The 16,902-nt window shown below is 38.6% G+C and overlaps 1 protein-coding gene across 3 annotated transcripts in view; it reads right to left on the reverse strand.

Annotated features, from left to right (window-relative positions):
• The window catches only part of ube2kb (ubiquitin-conjugating enzyme E2Kb (UBC1 homolog, yeast)), a 54,315-nt gene that overhangs the window by 23,096 nt on the left and 14,317 nt on the right, over positions 1 to 16,902 (reverse strand). For all 3 annotated transcript variants that reach the window (XM_052009480.1, XM_052009471.1, XM_052009490.1), the window contains exons 2-3: positions 15,046 to 15,139; positions 149 to 207 (exon numbers count right to left, since the gene is read on the reverse strand). In XM_052009480.1, coding sequence (XP_051865440.1) covers positions 149 to 207; positions 15,046 to 15,139 — 153 coding nt within the window. The remainder of the gene's footprint in view (positions 1 to 148; positions 208 to 15,045; positions 15,140 to 16,902) is intronic.

Consider the following 16,902-nt stretch of genomic DNA (forward strand, 5'->3'; position numbering starts at 1 on the left):
CCACAAAAATTCAAAGGATGTTCAAGTTTAACTGTTCACATGTGAGAAGTACAAATCCAAGCTCCTTGAAATGCTACTTTCAAAATTGCAAGCAAATTCAGCAGGCCTTCCCACTAGCTTATCTACAAACATATAGTTAAAGTCTCACCTTTGGAGGATTAAATGGATATGTTTCTGGGATTTTAATTTCTAGTTGATATCGCCCTCCTGCATAAATACAAAGCAGATACATTGGAAAATCATTTCACACCATACTATTTTCACCGATTTTAAAAACATACACTACAATTAAATGTAAACTGCAAATTTTCCAGGTTTTATATTATAATAGTAAATTAAAATGACTTTTTCAAAATTTGAAATACCAATGGCTCACAGACAGAAGTAATTCAGATACTTTAAGCAACAGGGGTTAACTCAAGGAATTTAAAAGCTTAGGATTAAAAGACCACACTGCAAAAAATACCTACATTCAATACAAGAAATTTAGTCAGAGAAATATGGAGCAACCCAGCTAATAATAGTCTCAACTTAAAATAATCTTTAATTGATAGAATGAATGCATCACACCCAAATGCTTAACATAATAATTTGAGCTTATTTATGGTTTTATTGTATTCAACATTGCAGATATCATAGATTTACTACCCATCCTGAAAATAAATATTTTGAACAAGAATGAAATTAATATTGATTGTAAGGACTGCATACTCATAACCAACACGGTCTTGTGATTGTGATGGCGAGCCATATTCCCTTGTTTGTATAGTTATTTTTCTATATATCAAATAATTCAACATGGAAAATACTGAGAATAAATTCAAGAATGGGGCCCATTTTATTAATTATTCTGTAAATTTAACCACTGGGGCTGAACTATAGGTACTGAAATCACTTTAACCCCTTTACCAAAATTTAGTTTTCATAAATACCACAAAACTATAAATTTACAAAGAACGACAAGTCTGATTACTGAGCTAATAGAAAAAAATTCATAAACTCATGAAAGCATTGCAAATCCACTAATCAGAGGAAATATCACTATTGCTGCCTTTCAAATACAACTGCTTTAACAGAGAACTTTTTTTAAAGAGATAAAACAAACCACAATTAAATTGAAACTACTGCAAATTGTCAGGTTTTAACAATGTAACAATATAAATTTAAACCACAGTAAGCCCTATTTTGTTCTATTTATTAGAGAACTCCCCATAACATTATTTTTAAAATAAACACACATCAACAATTTGCATTTATATAACAGCTTGATATCAAACTAAATTTAACAAAACCACACAAGATAAAGGGCTAAGTTTCAGGTCAAATGCCTGTATGGGGCAAAGTTTTATGGAGCATCACAAAGGATGAGAGAAAAATGATAGAGCTTGGGTTCTAGAAAACAAACTAAAAAGAGGAAATCAACGATGATCTAGAGCTCAACAATAAAGGAACACAGTATTGAGGGTTACCAGGGTGGAAAGGAAAATATAGTGATGGGGAATGAGAGCAAGGCCATGGAAGGACTGAACACAAGGTACTGCTAGATGAAAAGTCAAACCAAGTCACCGAATAGTATTGGGGGCAGTACAAATGCTGAACAGGAGTTTTATTACAAATATGCATGATATTGAGGCCATTTGATATTTTGGTTGAGAGTATGGCATTGAAACTTCAAAAAAATTGTGTTTTATTTTAGCAATTCTATATACTTTCCTTAGCAGATCTCAATCAATCCATTACCAAAGCAATTAAATTGCATCAGGAAACAGAAAACAAGATACTAGAAATGTGAAATCAACACTGAAAATGCTGTAAAGGCACAACTCAGATGGCAACTGCGAAGAAAGAAAAATAAGTTCGGGTCAATGATCTTTTAATTCTGATGAACAGTCATCAACCCAAAACATTAACTTTTTCTTTTCTTCACTGATGTTACCCAACCCATTGAGTTTTTCTACTATTCTGCTTTTATTTAACTTAGATTGTCCCCTTTATATTTAAAAAAATAAAATTGGTAAGCAAGATGAACTTGGCTTAAGGTAATTTTTTGAGATTAACAGGTACTTGGAGCGAGATCCCTTGTGTCATGCAGCACTACACAATAGAATGAAAATTGAACCCTCTAATCTTGTACACAGGTGAGCATATGTCTAAATTTATGCAATGAAAAAAATCACAATGTTTATCACTTGTAGAAATAAAGGAGAGATAAAAGGAAAATCCTTCAAGGGCAAGAACATGACTCTGAAAATAGTTGTACGAAACCTCTCATTTGATAATGAATTGTATAGACTTTGGATTGAATCTTTGAATAAAAATGCTGTCAGACAAAAATAGATAGCACATATGGCTACTATAAGTTATAGAAATACAAGATATTTAATACACAACGTCAAAAATCTCAGACATGCCTCCTATTTCCATCAGATTATGTATATGAATTATGCCCTTTTGTATTTTTCCCTGGGGGAAGCACCTAATTTTATCAAATCCCTTTATCTTTCTGAATACCAAGATCCACCCTCCAGCATCCTGTAACAACTTCATAACATTAAAATGGCAGGCCTGATTTCTCCCTTATATCATAGCTATAGAGTAACACATGATATTTGCAATTTTTAAATCCAAATGATATAACTCTGAATGCAGAGTACTTTGAAAAATTAGGACTAGTGCACTACCAACTTTTTTCAATAGACTGAGCGCAAAGACATCAGGTCATAGTAGCCCTTCTGCCACTGTTTTTGCTATCTTTTAAAATTATAATAAATCCACTAAATTCACCCTTCCGACGTGTTTAAATACACTTTTATCACCGTTTCTCCTCTTTCACCACTTAGATACAAAATATCTCATTGTACACGTCTGTAGATATCCACTTTCATCTTGCCAGAAAAATTTTTTGCTTTAAACTTTGATAGAGTTAGATAGATGAAAGATAATTGAAAACATGAAGTGTTTAGTGTTATTCCACAAATGAACTACCATATCACAAAATGCCACATATCTGTATTATACAATTCAATTTTTTTTTACATTAAAGGGGGTGGGTTTGGCTTGGTGCAATTTGCATGAAATGCCTTGAACTTTTTCTCTTGGGTCCTCAAAACTATGCATGCCTTTAAACCACTGGAATACTTATGCAGGTGGGTTTTTGCAAAGCTTCAAAAGCCTATTCAGCATTAGCTAACCCCCGAGAAAGAAGATGCAAACCTGACTCAGTTGAGTCCCTTTCAAGTAATGTAATTACCCAGCCACCCCAAGTCCCACCTCCTTCCCACTAAGACCTTGTGGTTGAGACACAAGGGACTGCAGATGCTGGAATGTGGAGCAACAAACAATCTGCTGGAGGAACTCAGCAGGCCAAGCAACAGCTGGACCATTGCAGGGTTTCAACCCGAAACATCAACAATTCCTTTCTTCCCACGGATGCTGCTCGACCTGCTGAGCTCCTCCAGCAGATTGTTTGTAAGACCTTGCAGTTGACCTATGCCCCAACCCAGCTGCTAAAATGCCTGCCCCAACCATTCTTTGATCTTCTCCTCACCTCTCCCCCATCCCTTTTAAACCAAAGGACCTTAGCCTATCAAACAATGCAACTCAGTCTAGACTTGTCCATTTCCCTTGCATTCTGCAATGACAATGTAAATTTCCCAGTGTCAATCCCTTTAACAAATTGTTGTCCTGCCGTGAACGTTAACATGCCAGACTGGTGTGACAGCAAAGAGTAAAAAACAATCATCAACATTAAACATTAAAACTACCAGTTAGCACACACTAAGAATGGGGAAATTACACTGTATAAATTCAGGTGATTAATGCAAATACAGAATTTCAACTGAACATTCAGCAATGGTAAAGAACAATACAATGAATCATTTAAGTAATACTTCAATTAAATTATGAGTAGTATGTCTATTAGGCCATTTCATTCTTCTGATTGGTACATTTAAAGTACATATTTAGGTTTGTCAGTCACATCAACATTCCAGCACGAAATATGATAAAAGTAAATTTAACTTTAGTTAAGACTTGGTAGACACTATATTCCACTAATCAAAACACTTCCCTGCATCTTGGTGTTTGTTACAGACTCAGTGAAAGTCCCTTTAAGATAGAGAGTGTGTGTGTATGTGTGTGTGGGGTGTGCTTACGTCAATAGAAGATAAAGGACGTAATGACGTTGTTGAAGAAGTTAGGAGAGAGAGAGAGAGAAGGGAGAGAGACACCAGCCTGCTAGTTTTCTCTATCGATGGATGAGAAACAATAACTGTGTCTGCCACTGAAATCCATGTATGGAAGTTGGAAGTAATCCGGTGGAGTTCACTTTGTTGCTGACCTGTAGAAGGAAACAGGTATTTGTGTGTGTGGACGACCACGATTCGGATGCTTTTCGGGGTGAGGAAGTCACTACCAAGTAAACACTGAAGTGCCGCTAGGGTTCCATCGTGGAACATTTGGATGTCGTATTTACTCTCTCTATGTTTCTCTACGTCTACGTCTTATCTTCAGACAACGGTGGTCGTTGAAGAAGCCCTTGCTCATGTTTCACCTTATGGCTTGCGGAACTGAACTTTAAGAATCATTCCTGAACTGCGAGTTTTGGACTTTGCCACACACACACACAACGAGTTTAGTTTTGGGGTTAACGTTCAGAGTTTATCATTTTTGAATTCTAACATACTAACATTTTTACTTTTATTTTACGTATTATCATAAGTAGTTATTAATAAAATAGTTTTTTTAACACTGAATCATGCTCAGTGTGTTTCTTTTGTTGCTGGTTCGTGACAGTGTTCAACTGAAGGGGAAATAACTACTTTCCTCAAAAGAATTATTACCAAAACAATTTGATACAAAGTCATTAAAACATTAGAAATAATGACCAAAGGCTTTGTCAAAGAGATGGATGCCAGAGGTAGATTTCAAAAAGAAATGCAATCAGTTTTAGGGAGAGTATATTGTAGAGCTCAAGTTCTAGAAAGGTGAAAGCACAGCCACCAGAGGTGAATCTATTAACACTAGGACTGTGCAAAAGGACTGTACAGGCAGTCCCCATGTTATGCAAGGGTTCTGTTCCTGAGAACTGTCTGTAAGCCAATTTTTCTGCAAGACAGAAACATGTGTTTTCTAATGGTAACTCACATTATATCACTCCACCTAAATGGAACAGTACAGCACAGGAGCAGGCCCTTTGAGCCATGGTCTGTGCAAATCATGATGCCAAATTAAACTAAACTGATATCCCTCCATTCCCTGCATGTTCATTTGCCTATCTAAATGCCTCTTAACATTACAATAGCATCTGCTTCCACCTACCGCTTTGTGTACAAAAGAACACTCGCACATCTTTAAACTCTCCCCCTCTCACCTAAGTCCTCTAGTATTTGACATTTCTATCCAGGAAAAAAGACTATCTACTCTATCTATGCAACTCATAATTTTATAAACTTCTATCGGGTCTCCCTTCAGCCTCCAATGCTCCAGAGAAAACAATCCAAGTTATTCCAACCTCTCCTAATAGCTAATACTCTCTAATCCAGGCAGCATCCTGGTGAACCTCTTCTGCACCCTCTCTAACTCTCCTGTAATGGAGCAACCAGAAGTGCACAAGACATTTGTTTTAAATTCTTTCATTTCACTGAATAATCACGCTAACAATTCCTAACTAATGGAATATATACTGTATCCAGTCATTAATGAATACCATGAAATATTTAATTATTACTACTAGCTTGAAAAAGGTTTTAAAAATGTGGGGGAGAATTTGCGCAGGTCAGATTTCAGTAAGTCAGCTCATTCGTAACCTGGGGAGCCCGTGTTAGAGGAGCACAACAATCTAAAGGGTTGCAAGACTGGACTGTGCATCGATGGCGGGGGAACAATAACAACATCATAGATAGATTTAAAAATAAGGTTGTAAGGTTGAGAATTTGGGCATTATCAGAATGTGAGCTAGTTTATGTCATAATGGGTGTGGAGTAAATTGGTAAAAAGCTGAATGCAAGTTAAGATATAGGCAATAGAGCCAAAGAGGGGCCCATATATCAAAATAGAAGATGGGAGGACATAAAGGCATGAATGCAAGTTACAAGAGGCAGAGTGAAACAGGGCAATGTTACAAGGGTGGAACTAGGAAGCTTTGGCAAAGGAATAAATACAGTCCAATAATCCTGCATTTTGATGGAGGCAGACAGGTAGTTATTCCAAAGAATACTCCACCACACTTTGAATTTGCCTTTAAGATGTTACACATTATTATAATAAATTTTCCAGCAAACCGAGTTTAAACAGAGTGCATGAACCAATCAGGATTTCGGAATAATCAGATAACTGACATCAGAGTTTTACTATATGTGGACAAAAACCCATGCCTAACATAACAATCTTGTGAAAGGTCTGGCTCAGCTTCAATTTCCTGGGGCAGACCAAGGGAGGGAGCAGATTTTTAGGAAGGATGACAGCAATGGCTTTGGTATTCCACATCAAATAAGACTATTAATCTACTAACCAACTGCCTGGAAGTCCCAATGACTGCATCTGGCACTCTGCGTGCTAATTTCCCTCTTCCCTTTGACAGACCTAGGTCCCAGTTCCTGCACTCTCTTTAAACTAAATGAGGCCCCATTTTCCACCCTCCCTTGAAAATAATCTAGCTCCACTTCCAGCACTCTCCTGAAACTCACCAAGCTCTGTTTCCTGTGCTCCTTTGAAACTTTCTGGGATCCCATTTCCCATGCTGCCTAGAAACTTAGCAGGTTCACTGGAATCTTTAATATACAAATATGTAACATCTTTTTATAAAAGTTAATTCAAGATATGCTGGGACTATTAAATGGAACAACAACCAATTGTCTGGAAAATCTACCTGTCTGGCATCGAAATCCCAAGTGTGCAGGCTTAAGGAAATCTTATTGTAGTTAGGAAATTCTTGCTCATCTAATTCTGGATGCTAAGATAAACAACATAAATTTGAGAAGTTTAGAGAGCTAAGGTTTGAGAAATGCAAGGAGTTATCAATTGATATTGTCAAGAGGTAGCATGTCCAAAATAATAAAAGATTCCAAGGATAGAACCTTGGAGAACTTCAAAGCTAACAGCGTAGGAGTGGCTAAAGAAATCATTACAGGTGATTTTCCAACTACCATTCAATAAATAAAAAATGAAATCAACAAGAGAAGTACCGTCCTACCAGACAATACAAAGCTGAAGCAGAATGCAGTAGTTAATTACATTAAAGCTTGTGGATAGGAGAAATAGATTAGCACAGCCAAGGTCGCAAAGAATAACATTTATTATTTTGTTGAGGGCCACTATGTACTGTGACCAGAACAGAAACCAAGCTGGAGAACAGCAATCGTATGGATAACCCATTTCTGGAGAAATTGATTTAAGAAAAAATGTTGGCAGGGAAATCAAGAACTCTCTCTGCTTCTCTTTAAAAGTGCTACAGAAGCTTTTAATATCCACCTGAACATTAGAGCAGGTAGAAAACAAAACCAAATCTACCTTATTAGATCCAATGCTCCATCAATCTGCAGGCACACTGTGTGACAAGGTCCTAATAAGAGTAAATCTTTTCTCCCCAAGCAATGTTTCAGCCCCACATCTGACATTCCCAAGACTACACCCAAGTCTGCAACAATGTCCATCTTAATCTCAACCTGACACAAACATAATGCTACGTTTTTGTTTAGATTCAACTTTTCCCATGGCATCCTTCCTACCCCCTAATCTCTACAAACCCCAAAGCATTCAACTCATAGAACACAAGGCATAAAAGGTAGGCCATCAGGTCTTTTGGCTTTCTAAAATAAAAGCAGCACAATTAGGTTTAGTCTTATGCCTTTCCACTTTTCTTTCAAGGATGCAAGAATGATATCCCTTTTGAAAGTTAATGTTGAATCTGCTTCTGCCAACATTGTAGTTTGCAATTTGCTGCATAAGTTTTGTTACATCTTCGACACGTGTCCAATAACCTTACATTTGTGGTTACGGATCCTTCTCCTTACCAGAATCAGCTTCTCATTTATTGCATCAAAACCCTCCATGATCTCAAACAACTCTTAAATATCCCGTTTATATTCTCTTCTCCAATGAAAATATTCCTTTGGTCTTTTCACATGTCCCTCATTCCTGATGTCCAGATTTGAACACAATCCCAATGATATACAGATTTATCACCACCACCCTACTTTATAAACTAAAATTCTTATTTTCTAAAAACCTTTCAGACCTCCCATCTTCAAAGTAGTACATATACCCATTCAGCTCCATGTACAGCATAGAAGGGTTCTATTCTTGCAATCATTGTCTCTCCTCCTGTGAGAGAACATTTTAACTTGGAGTTTGAGAATAATAAGGAATAAGACAAAATTAGACTCTAATTGCTCACAGAAGTTAAAATTATAATTTGATTTACAGGTGTAACTACACTGACGTAGAAAGGGTGAAGGAGTAAGGACACCATGATATTGCTTGGCAAGGTGTGGCAAAATACATCAAGAGGTAGGAATATAAATTTTCCAAAACAAAACAAGGTGCTAAAATAGAAGGTGAAGGAACGATAGATAAAAGTAGGTCAGGTTTGCTTTTAAAATATAGAGTTAAGCAGCTTTTGATTTTTTTTAAGGTATTAACAGGTGATCTTTCCATGATAGTGAAGAGTAAGTTACTCTACTAACAAAATGTAAGAGAATTGGAAAAGTTCATTTGTGGAAATACACCAACTAAATAGTAAGGTCAAGAGATCATAATGAGTCATTAATTTAAATGTTCTGCTTAGATAGATTTGGTAGTGTTTTTCAGCAACAGTTGAAATATTTGATAAAGTAAGCTTGTAGAGAGACAAGGGAAAACTGGTTTATCCAAGATGCATTTAAAAGCAAGGTTATAACAATATAAATGGAATTATTGCCCGATGTGAAGTGCAGACATAATCAAAAATACTATAATGCATTATGGAAGAATAGGAAACAAATAAACTATGGTGGACAATTTTAAGTGAAGATGTGTTAGATGAATCAGGACAATCAGAAAAAGTCATGGAAACTCAAATGCATGATACCAGTCTTTTGGTCCAATCTGTGATCTAGTTTGTTAAGGTTATACTTGCAGGGATCATGCATGTAAAATCATACATTACAGCCTGGCTCCCAATACAAGCCTGATGAAAATCAACTGTGTGTCAGGATTGGGTGGGTTTTGAAAAAAAAAGTCCTTGGGTTGAGGTTGAATTAGGCTAACTCTTTACAAATAAATTGGAACTGCATGACATAATTTCATGGTGATAGTTATTAATTAGTTTTAATTTTTTTTAACATTTCTTAATATCACAAACATGCAGAATCATTGTGTTATGGCCAAGATGGGGCCACGAACCCTGTGAAAGGAGTGGAGGGAGAGAACAGAAATTTGATTGCATTTACCAGTTCGCAGCAAGAGGCAAATCAATTCTCAAGAAAAACGGTGGGGATAAATACCCACATGGATGCCCCTAGCAATTTTGTTCATGTGGAGGAAGCAAGGGGAATCAAAAGGAGAAGTTACTCTGTACAAGATCTCTGTACAGGCAATTGGAGTAGACTGGATATGGATTACTTAGGCTTACAATCATGGAGTGAAGAGTCAGAGACCATCCTGTTGTAAAGAGACAGGGAAAAGATTAACAAACAATCCGCTGGAGTCCTGATACAAGGTTTTGACCCAAAAACATTGACAATTCTTTCCTCTCACAGATGCTGCTCAACCTGCCCAGTTCCTCCAGCAGATTGTTTGTTGCTCTAGATTCCAGCATCTGCAGTCTCTAGTGTCTCCTGGGAAAAGAGTATAGTTAGGTCTAGATATCTAGAATCAAAAAAGTAGCAGTGGACAACAGAAAAGTTGTGGGTCAGGTCAGAAGAAACTGAACAAAGGGAGAGAAAGGTAGCTGCCATAGTAAGAATTAATTTCAGGGTAGGGCAACTAGATAGGGAAGGGAGATATTAGTGTATATAATATTAGGTTGACAGAGTGGTGGTGCAGGTAGTACAGCTGTCTTACAGCTCCAGTGACACAGGTTCAATTCTGACTTCCATTGCTGTCTGCGTGGAGCTTGAACACTCTCCCTGTAACTTCATGCGTCAACTTCAGATGCTCCCATTTCCTCCCACACCCAAAGTCGTGCTGGTTGTTAGGTTAATTGACTACAGTAAATGGCCCTCAGCGTAGGTGGGTGGCAAGAGAATGTGAAGTGTTAATGGGCATATATGAGAGAATAGGTTAGAGAGATATGTGGGAGAATGGAATTGCTCAATGCTGGCACAGACTCAATGGGCCAAATGTTCCCTCCCACATCAAGTGGAAATATAAAATGACAAAACTCAAGACCCTGCCTTGGAGTGTATATTTCTCTCTGCACATCAGTGTGTGATTGTCTCAATCTGAAGATATTTTTTGTACATATATATATATTTAGTATTACTAGATATGTATGCAAATTTCTTCCATATTTTAAATTTTAGCATTGCTTTCCTGATTTTTTGTGGAGGTGGGGTAATATAGATTTTTTTTTTAAACAATCTGTGTTTATTGGTTACAGACCCTATTAATGCAATAATTATAACAGTTTAACAGATGGCACAATTCATTTACAACTCTAACCTCCCCTCTTAGCTCATTTGGGAAATCAGAATTTCACAGCTGACTCTGTCTGGACTGCTCTGATTGACCTGGTCAATTCACATACTGTAAATACACCCAGCAATAACAGGCTGCTCAAATTGTTCCCCCACATTGAAGTATGGGGAACGTTATGGGTTTTTAAAACTTGTTAATACAAAGAGTGCTTCTGACAGAGAGTCACCGTGTTAAAATGTAATTGATATACATATGAACTAGGCTTCAAGGCTTTGTCATTGGTAGCTCATTGCTCAGTGATACTGTAGGCTTTGCCACACTGTCCGCCATGCCATATTCACTAGACGTTTTGACCATTTTTCATTGACAGATCTCTCATTCTCATAATACCATACAGATTAGCTTCCATCTTCAAAAACTCCAATCAAACCATGCTCTGATTCTCTTTATTACTGATTTCTCAGTTTTTGTTATAAGAGAACTCAAAAGTGTACATATTTTCATTATATCCTAACAGTAATTAAAGTGTCACATACACACTCTAATATTTAATCTTCCTTGCCAATATGCCATATGGCAAACTGCCATGGTGGTTAGCACTGTGGTGATCTTCAAGAACTTTGAGAGTCTTCTTCCCGTTCCTACTTCGTGCTTTCGTGCTTCTCAGATTAATTCTTTCCTTCCCCCCGCGCCCCCCCCAACCTACCAATGCACCCCCACCAGTCATGAGCTCCTTTGAAATCAACTGCAAATGAGTCACCAGCAGCTTTCCACATTACCTATGTGCAGGCTCTTCCTGCTGCTAAATCTATAAGGTGGCTGGCCAGGATGTCATTGATTGTTCCTTTTCAAAGAGGAGCAGGTCCCAGGCTCTCCCACCCATCTGTAGTTTCCCGATGAAGAGACTACAAGCTGAAATCTCTCATCATAAACTGCTTCCAAAACGTAACTATTTTGGGAAGGTTTAGTTTATTGCTAGCCTCTTACATGCACCACTCATTGTAAATATTACACACTATTAAACAGCATGTTGTACACAATCTTCCACTCTACCATTGTCGCCCTCAGTGACCAAGTATCAAGGGTGAAAAACTGGGACAGGCAACACTGCAACACTACATTGAACTTTTTCCCATCTCTGATCATTCCTGATATTATTGAGCCATCTGCACACTATTGTTCTAGGGGGCAAGAACAGGCTGAATCAATAGGATTTCCAAGGGAGTCATAAATATGGATATTGAGAAGGTGATAGCAATGAGCAGAATTGAGGTATTATGGAATCATGTAGGTGGGAATGGAGAAAATAGCTGCAGAGGTGAAATGAAAGATAAATACTGACGAATGATGTCACACAAAAGAGATGGAAACATAAAATTGATTTCCCCATTCTACTGCATAACCAATTATTTCTACGGGAAGAGGCCAGTCATCTATTGGATAAAGAGTTTTCAATGACCCTTCCTAACAGCCATCTATAAAGTGCATTGCAACTGTGCCTCAACATCAGTTCCTGTTCAGCTACCTCCATCCCCAGGGAGAAAACAGAATTTATAAGTTGAGTAAAGGTTACAAAGGCTTTTCCCTTCAAATCATACAATGGAAGAGCTTATTAGCAAATGCATTGTTGAGCCAAAATCAAATGCATTTATAGGAAGGCTATACATGCACAAAGGAGAAATGATAAGGGGGAAATGAACCATTTTGTTGAAATGAAACTCTCATGCAGAATAGATCTGTTGGCCTAACACTGACTTTCAAAGTGCAAGCAAAACTTCAGTTTTTGCAGGCAACATCACAGAATTACAAATAGCAATAGAGGCTTTATTTGAACTTTCAAGAATATCTCTGCAAAGGGAGAGCTTATTTAAAACATAGAAAAACTACAGCACAATTCAGGCCCTCCGGCCCACAAAGCTGTGCCGAACATGTCCCTACCCTAGAAATTACTAGGCTTACCCATAGCCCTCTACTTTACTCAGCTCCATGTACCTATCTAACAGTCTCTTGAAAGACCCTATCGTATCAGCCTCCACCACTGTTTCCGGCAGCACATTCCACGCACTCACCACTCTCCGAGTAAAAAGACTTACCCCTGACATCTCCTCTATATCTACTCCCCAGCACCTTAAACCTATGTCCTCTTGTGGCCACCAATTCAGCCCTGGGGAAAAGCCTCTGACTATCTACCCTATCAATAACTCTCATCATCTTATACACCTCTATCAGGTCCCCCCCACCATCCTCCGTCGCTCCACGGAGAAAAGGCCGAGTTCCCTCAACCTGCTTTCATAAGGTATGCTCCGCATTCCAGGCAGCATCCTTGTAAATCTCCTCTGCACCCTCCCTATGGCTTCCACATCTTTCCTGTAGTGAGGCAACCAGAACTAAGCACAATACTCCAAGTGGGGTCTGACCAGGGACCTATATCGCTGCAACAATACCTCACGGCTCCTACATTCAATTCCCCGATCGATGAAGGACAATACACCATATGCCTTCTTAACCACAGAGTCAATCTGCGCAGCCGCTTTGAGCGTACTATGGACTCGGACCCCAAGATCCCTCTGATCCTCCACACTGCCAAGAGTCCTACCATTAATAGTATATTCCGCCAACATATTTGACCTATCAAAATGAACCACTTCACATTTATCTGGGTTGAACTGCATCTGCCACTTCTCAGCCCAACTCTGCATCCTATCTACATCCCTCTGTAACCTCTAGCAGCCCTCCAAACTATCCACAACACCCCCAACCTTCATGTCATCCGCAAACTTACTAACCCACCCCTCCAGTTCCTCATCCAGGTCGTTTATAAAAATCACAAAGAGTAAGGGTCCCAGTACAGATCCGAGGTACACCACTGTTCACCGACCTCCACTCAGGATATGACTCTTCAACAACCACTCTTTGCCTTCTGTGGGCCAGCCAGTTCTGGATCCACAATGCAATGTCCCCTTGGATCCCATGTCTCCTCACCTTCTCCATAAGCCTCGCATGGGGTACCTTATCAAACGCCTTGCTGAAATCCATATACACTACATCTACTGCTCTCCCTTCATCGATGTGGTTAGTCACATCCTCAAAACATTCAATCAGGCTCGTAAGGCAGGACCTGCCCTTGAGAAAAGCCATGCTGACTAATCCTAATCATATTATGCCTCTCCAAATGTTCATAAATCCTGCCTCTCAGGATCATCTCCATCAGCTTACCAACCACTGAGGTAAGACTCACCGATCTATAATTTCCTGGGCTATCCCTACTCCCTTTCTTGAATAAGGGAATAACATCTGCAACCCTCCAATCTTCCGGAACCTCTCCCATCTCCATGGATGACGCAAAGATCATAGTAAATTTTAAACTTAAAATTTACCCCAAGATTCATCACACCATTGCACATTGCTATCTTCTTTCAACAAAATGGAGTTTTCTTAAAAAAATATTTGCAGTTGCAACTCAGGACTTCCTCTCTAGTACTAGCAAATGTGATCTGCACAAAAAGATAGTTTGCATATAAAAAAAATTACTCACTGTCGATGCTAGATTCCAAATTGAAATAACAGTTGCAATACACAAATGCACTTTCATTAGCCTCCTTTAATTTTTTTTTAAGAATAAACATAACAAGCACTGGATAAAGTTTTAAGTACTCACTGAAGTCTCCATAAACCACAAGTATTGGAAGCACCAAGTAGAACTTCCTTCCTCTATTTTCACCAAATTCCCAACTTTAGCATCATGTTTTAGCAGCACTCTTTTTAAGTGGGAATGGTGGGAAGGGAGGTAAAAAGGCAGTTGTTACATTATTTCTGGAGCTACAGTCAACTGAATAAGGTTGAACCTGCCCTGCAGCAGACTTCTCAGACTTGGTGGTGCACAACAGGTCACTGTCTTAGAATGTCTCATGGTTATCTAATTCAAACAATCTGGCGCATTCTGAGTCAGACAGAGATAGCTTATGGTTTGCGGAGTATTCCTTTCTCCTCAATGACCTTCCCACTCCACTCCTCACAGCCTTTCACTAAACAGGGATATAAAATTTGTCACTCTCCAATTTTTCAGGGCAATTAGCATTTTCAAAGAGTTTTTAAAAATTACAGTTAATGCCACTGCTATTTCTATCCTTGGTTATGTACTAACTAGGTCTAATAACTTTTCTATTTTTTCGTCTCACTTTTCCATTTATTTCAGCGTCTCCCCAATAAACTACAACAATATTTTAAAAATAATTTCAGATAATTTAACAAACCTTTCCTCTACAAATACTGATCACAAGAAAAATCTGTTCTTTCTAACCATTGAGTAACATGCAAAAGATTTGCAAAATTCATCTCTAACATGAATAAAGGTACAATTATTTAGTTGATTTAATTTACCCTTCAGTATTCAGGGCTAACACTTCACAGAATAACATTGTCACTTACCTTCATATGGTGTATCAGGAGGCCCTGCAATCTCTCCTCTCAATTCTGTAAAGTTTTCATCTACGAGTTCTACTTTTATTTGATTCTTGCTGGTCTTCAAAAAAAAAAGCAAAAGAGTAGGTTTCAAAACACTGAAGTAACATTTTAATCATAGAGTCATAGAATTAAATAGCATGAAAACAAGACCTTCGGCCCAATTCATCCATGCTGACCAAATTTTCGACTTGAGATTATCCAATTTTCCTGCATTTGGCCCATATCCCTCTAAACCTTTCCTATCCATGTACCTGTCTAAATGTCTTTTAAATGTTGTAACTGTACCCATCTCTACCACTAACTCTGGCAGCTCATTCCATATACCCACCACCTTGTGTGGAAAAAGTTGCTCCTCAGACCCCTCTTCCCCTTTCATCAATGCCCTCTAGTTTTAGGTTCCCCTAACCTGGGAAAAAGACTGCAACCATTCACCTTATCCATGCCTCTCATGTTATAAACTTCAATAGGTTCCTCAGCCTCCAAATAAAAAAAATCCCCATCTATTCAGTTACTTCTCATTAAGCCCTCCAGTCCCAGTGACATCCTCGTGATTCTTTTCTGCACCCTTTCCAGCTTAATGACATCCTTTCTATACCCAGACAACCAAAATGGCACACAGCATTCCAAGTGCAGTCTCACCAACATCTCGTACAGCTTTAACATGATGTCCCAGCTCTTGTACTCCTAGGTTTCTCTGGAAATTATCTGCCAATGCATCATGACAATTAACCTAGTTTTTCCACCACAATGAAATACATTATTGAGAGAGGGGAGAGGAGACTGCTGGGACTTTAACGACCACCTCTGTATCCTCTCTAGCCACAGGTGAGGTCCCAGAAGACTGGAGAGTAGCCAATGTTGTTCCTTTGTTGGAAAAGAGAAACAGGGATAATACAGGAACTTATCGCAATGGGTATTGTCTACATGAACATGTAAGGCATTTGACAAGGTCCCTCATGGTAGGTTGATCAGGAAGATTAAGATGCATGGAATCCATGGTGACTTGGTAGCTTGGATTCAGAATTGGCTTGCCCATAGAAGACAGAGGCAAGGGTGTAGTTCTGGCTGGAGGTCTGTGACCAGTGGTGTTCCATAAATGACTTGGATGAAAATGTAGATGGGTTGGTTAGCAAGTTTGCAGATGACACAAAAATTGGTGAAGTTATGGACAGTGAAGAAGGTCGTCAAAGGATACAGCAGCATATAAATCAGTTACAGTTATGGGCAGAGAAATGGTAAATAGAGTTTAATCTGAGCAAGCGTGAGGTGCTGCACTTTGGGAGGTCAAATGCAGGGGGAAGTATACAGTTGATGGTAGGACCCTTAACAGGACTTATATACAGAGGTATCTTGGGGTCCAAGTCCATACCACCCCAAAAGTGGTAATGCAAATAGATAGAGTGGTAAAGGCAGCATATGGCATACTTGCCGTCATTCCTAAGGGTGCAGAGTATAAGAGTCAGGAAGTCATCAAGCAGTTGTATAAAACTTGGAGAATTACGTGCAGTTCTGGTTGCCTCATTACAGGAAGAATGTGGAGGCCTTGGAGAGGGCACAGAAGCAGTTTATTAGGATGCTGCCTGGATTAGAGGATATTAGCTACAAGGAGAAGTTGGACAAACTTGGATTGTTCCTCTAGAATGAAGGCTGAAGGGAGACCTGATAGAAGTTCATTAAATTATGACAGGCATAGATAGGACAGACAACCAGAACCTTTTCCCCCAGGGTAGAAATGTTGAATACTAGAGGGCATAGCTTTAAGGTGAGGGGAGAAAGTTTAAAGGGGACATGTGCAACAACTTTTTTTTATATAAACACAGA

This window comes from Pristis pectinata, chromosome 2 (assembly GCF_009764475.1).
Source record: "Pristis pectinata isolate sPriPec2 chromosome 2, sPriPec2.1.pri, whole genome shotgun sequence".
Taxonomy (NCBI): Eukaryota; Metazoa; Chordata; class Chondrichthyes; order Rhinopristiformes; family Pristidae; genus Pristis; species Pristis pectinata.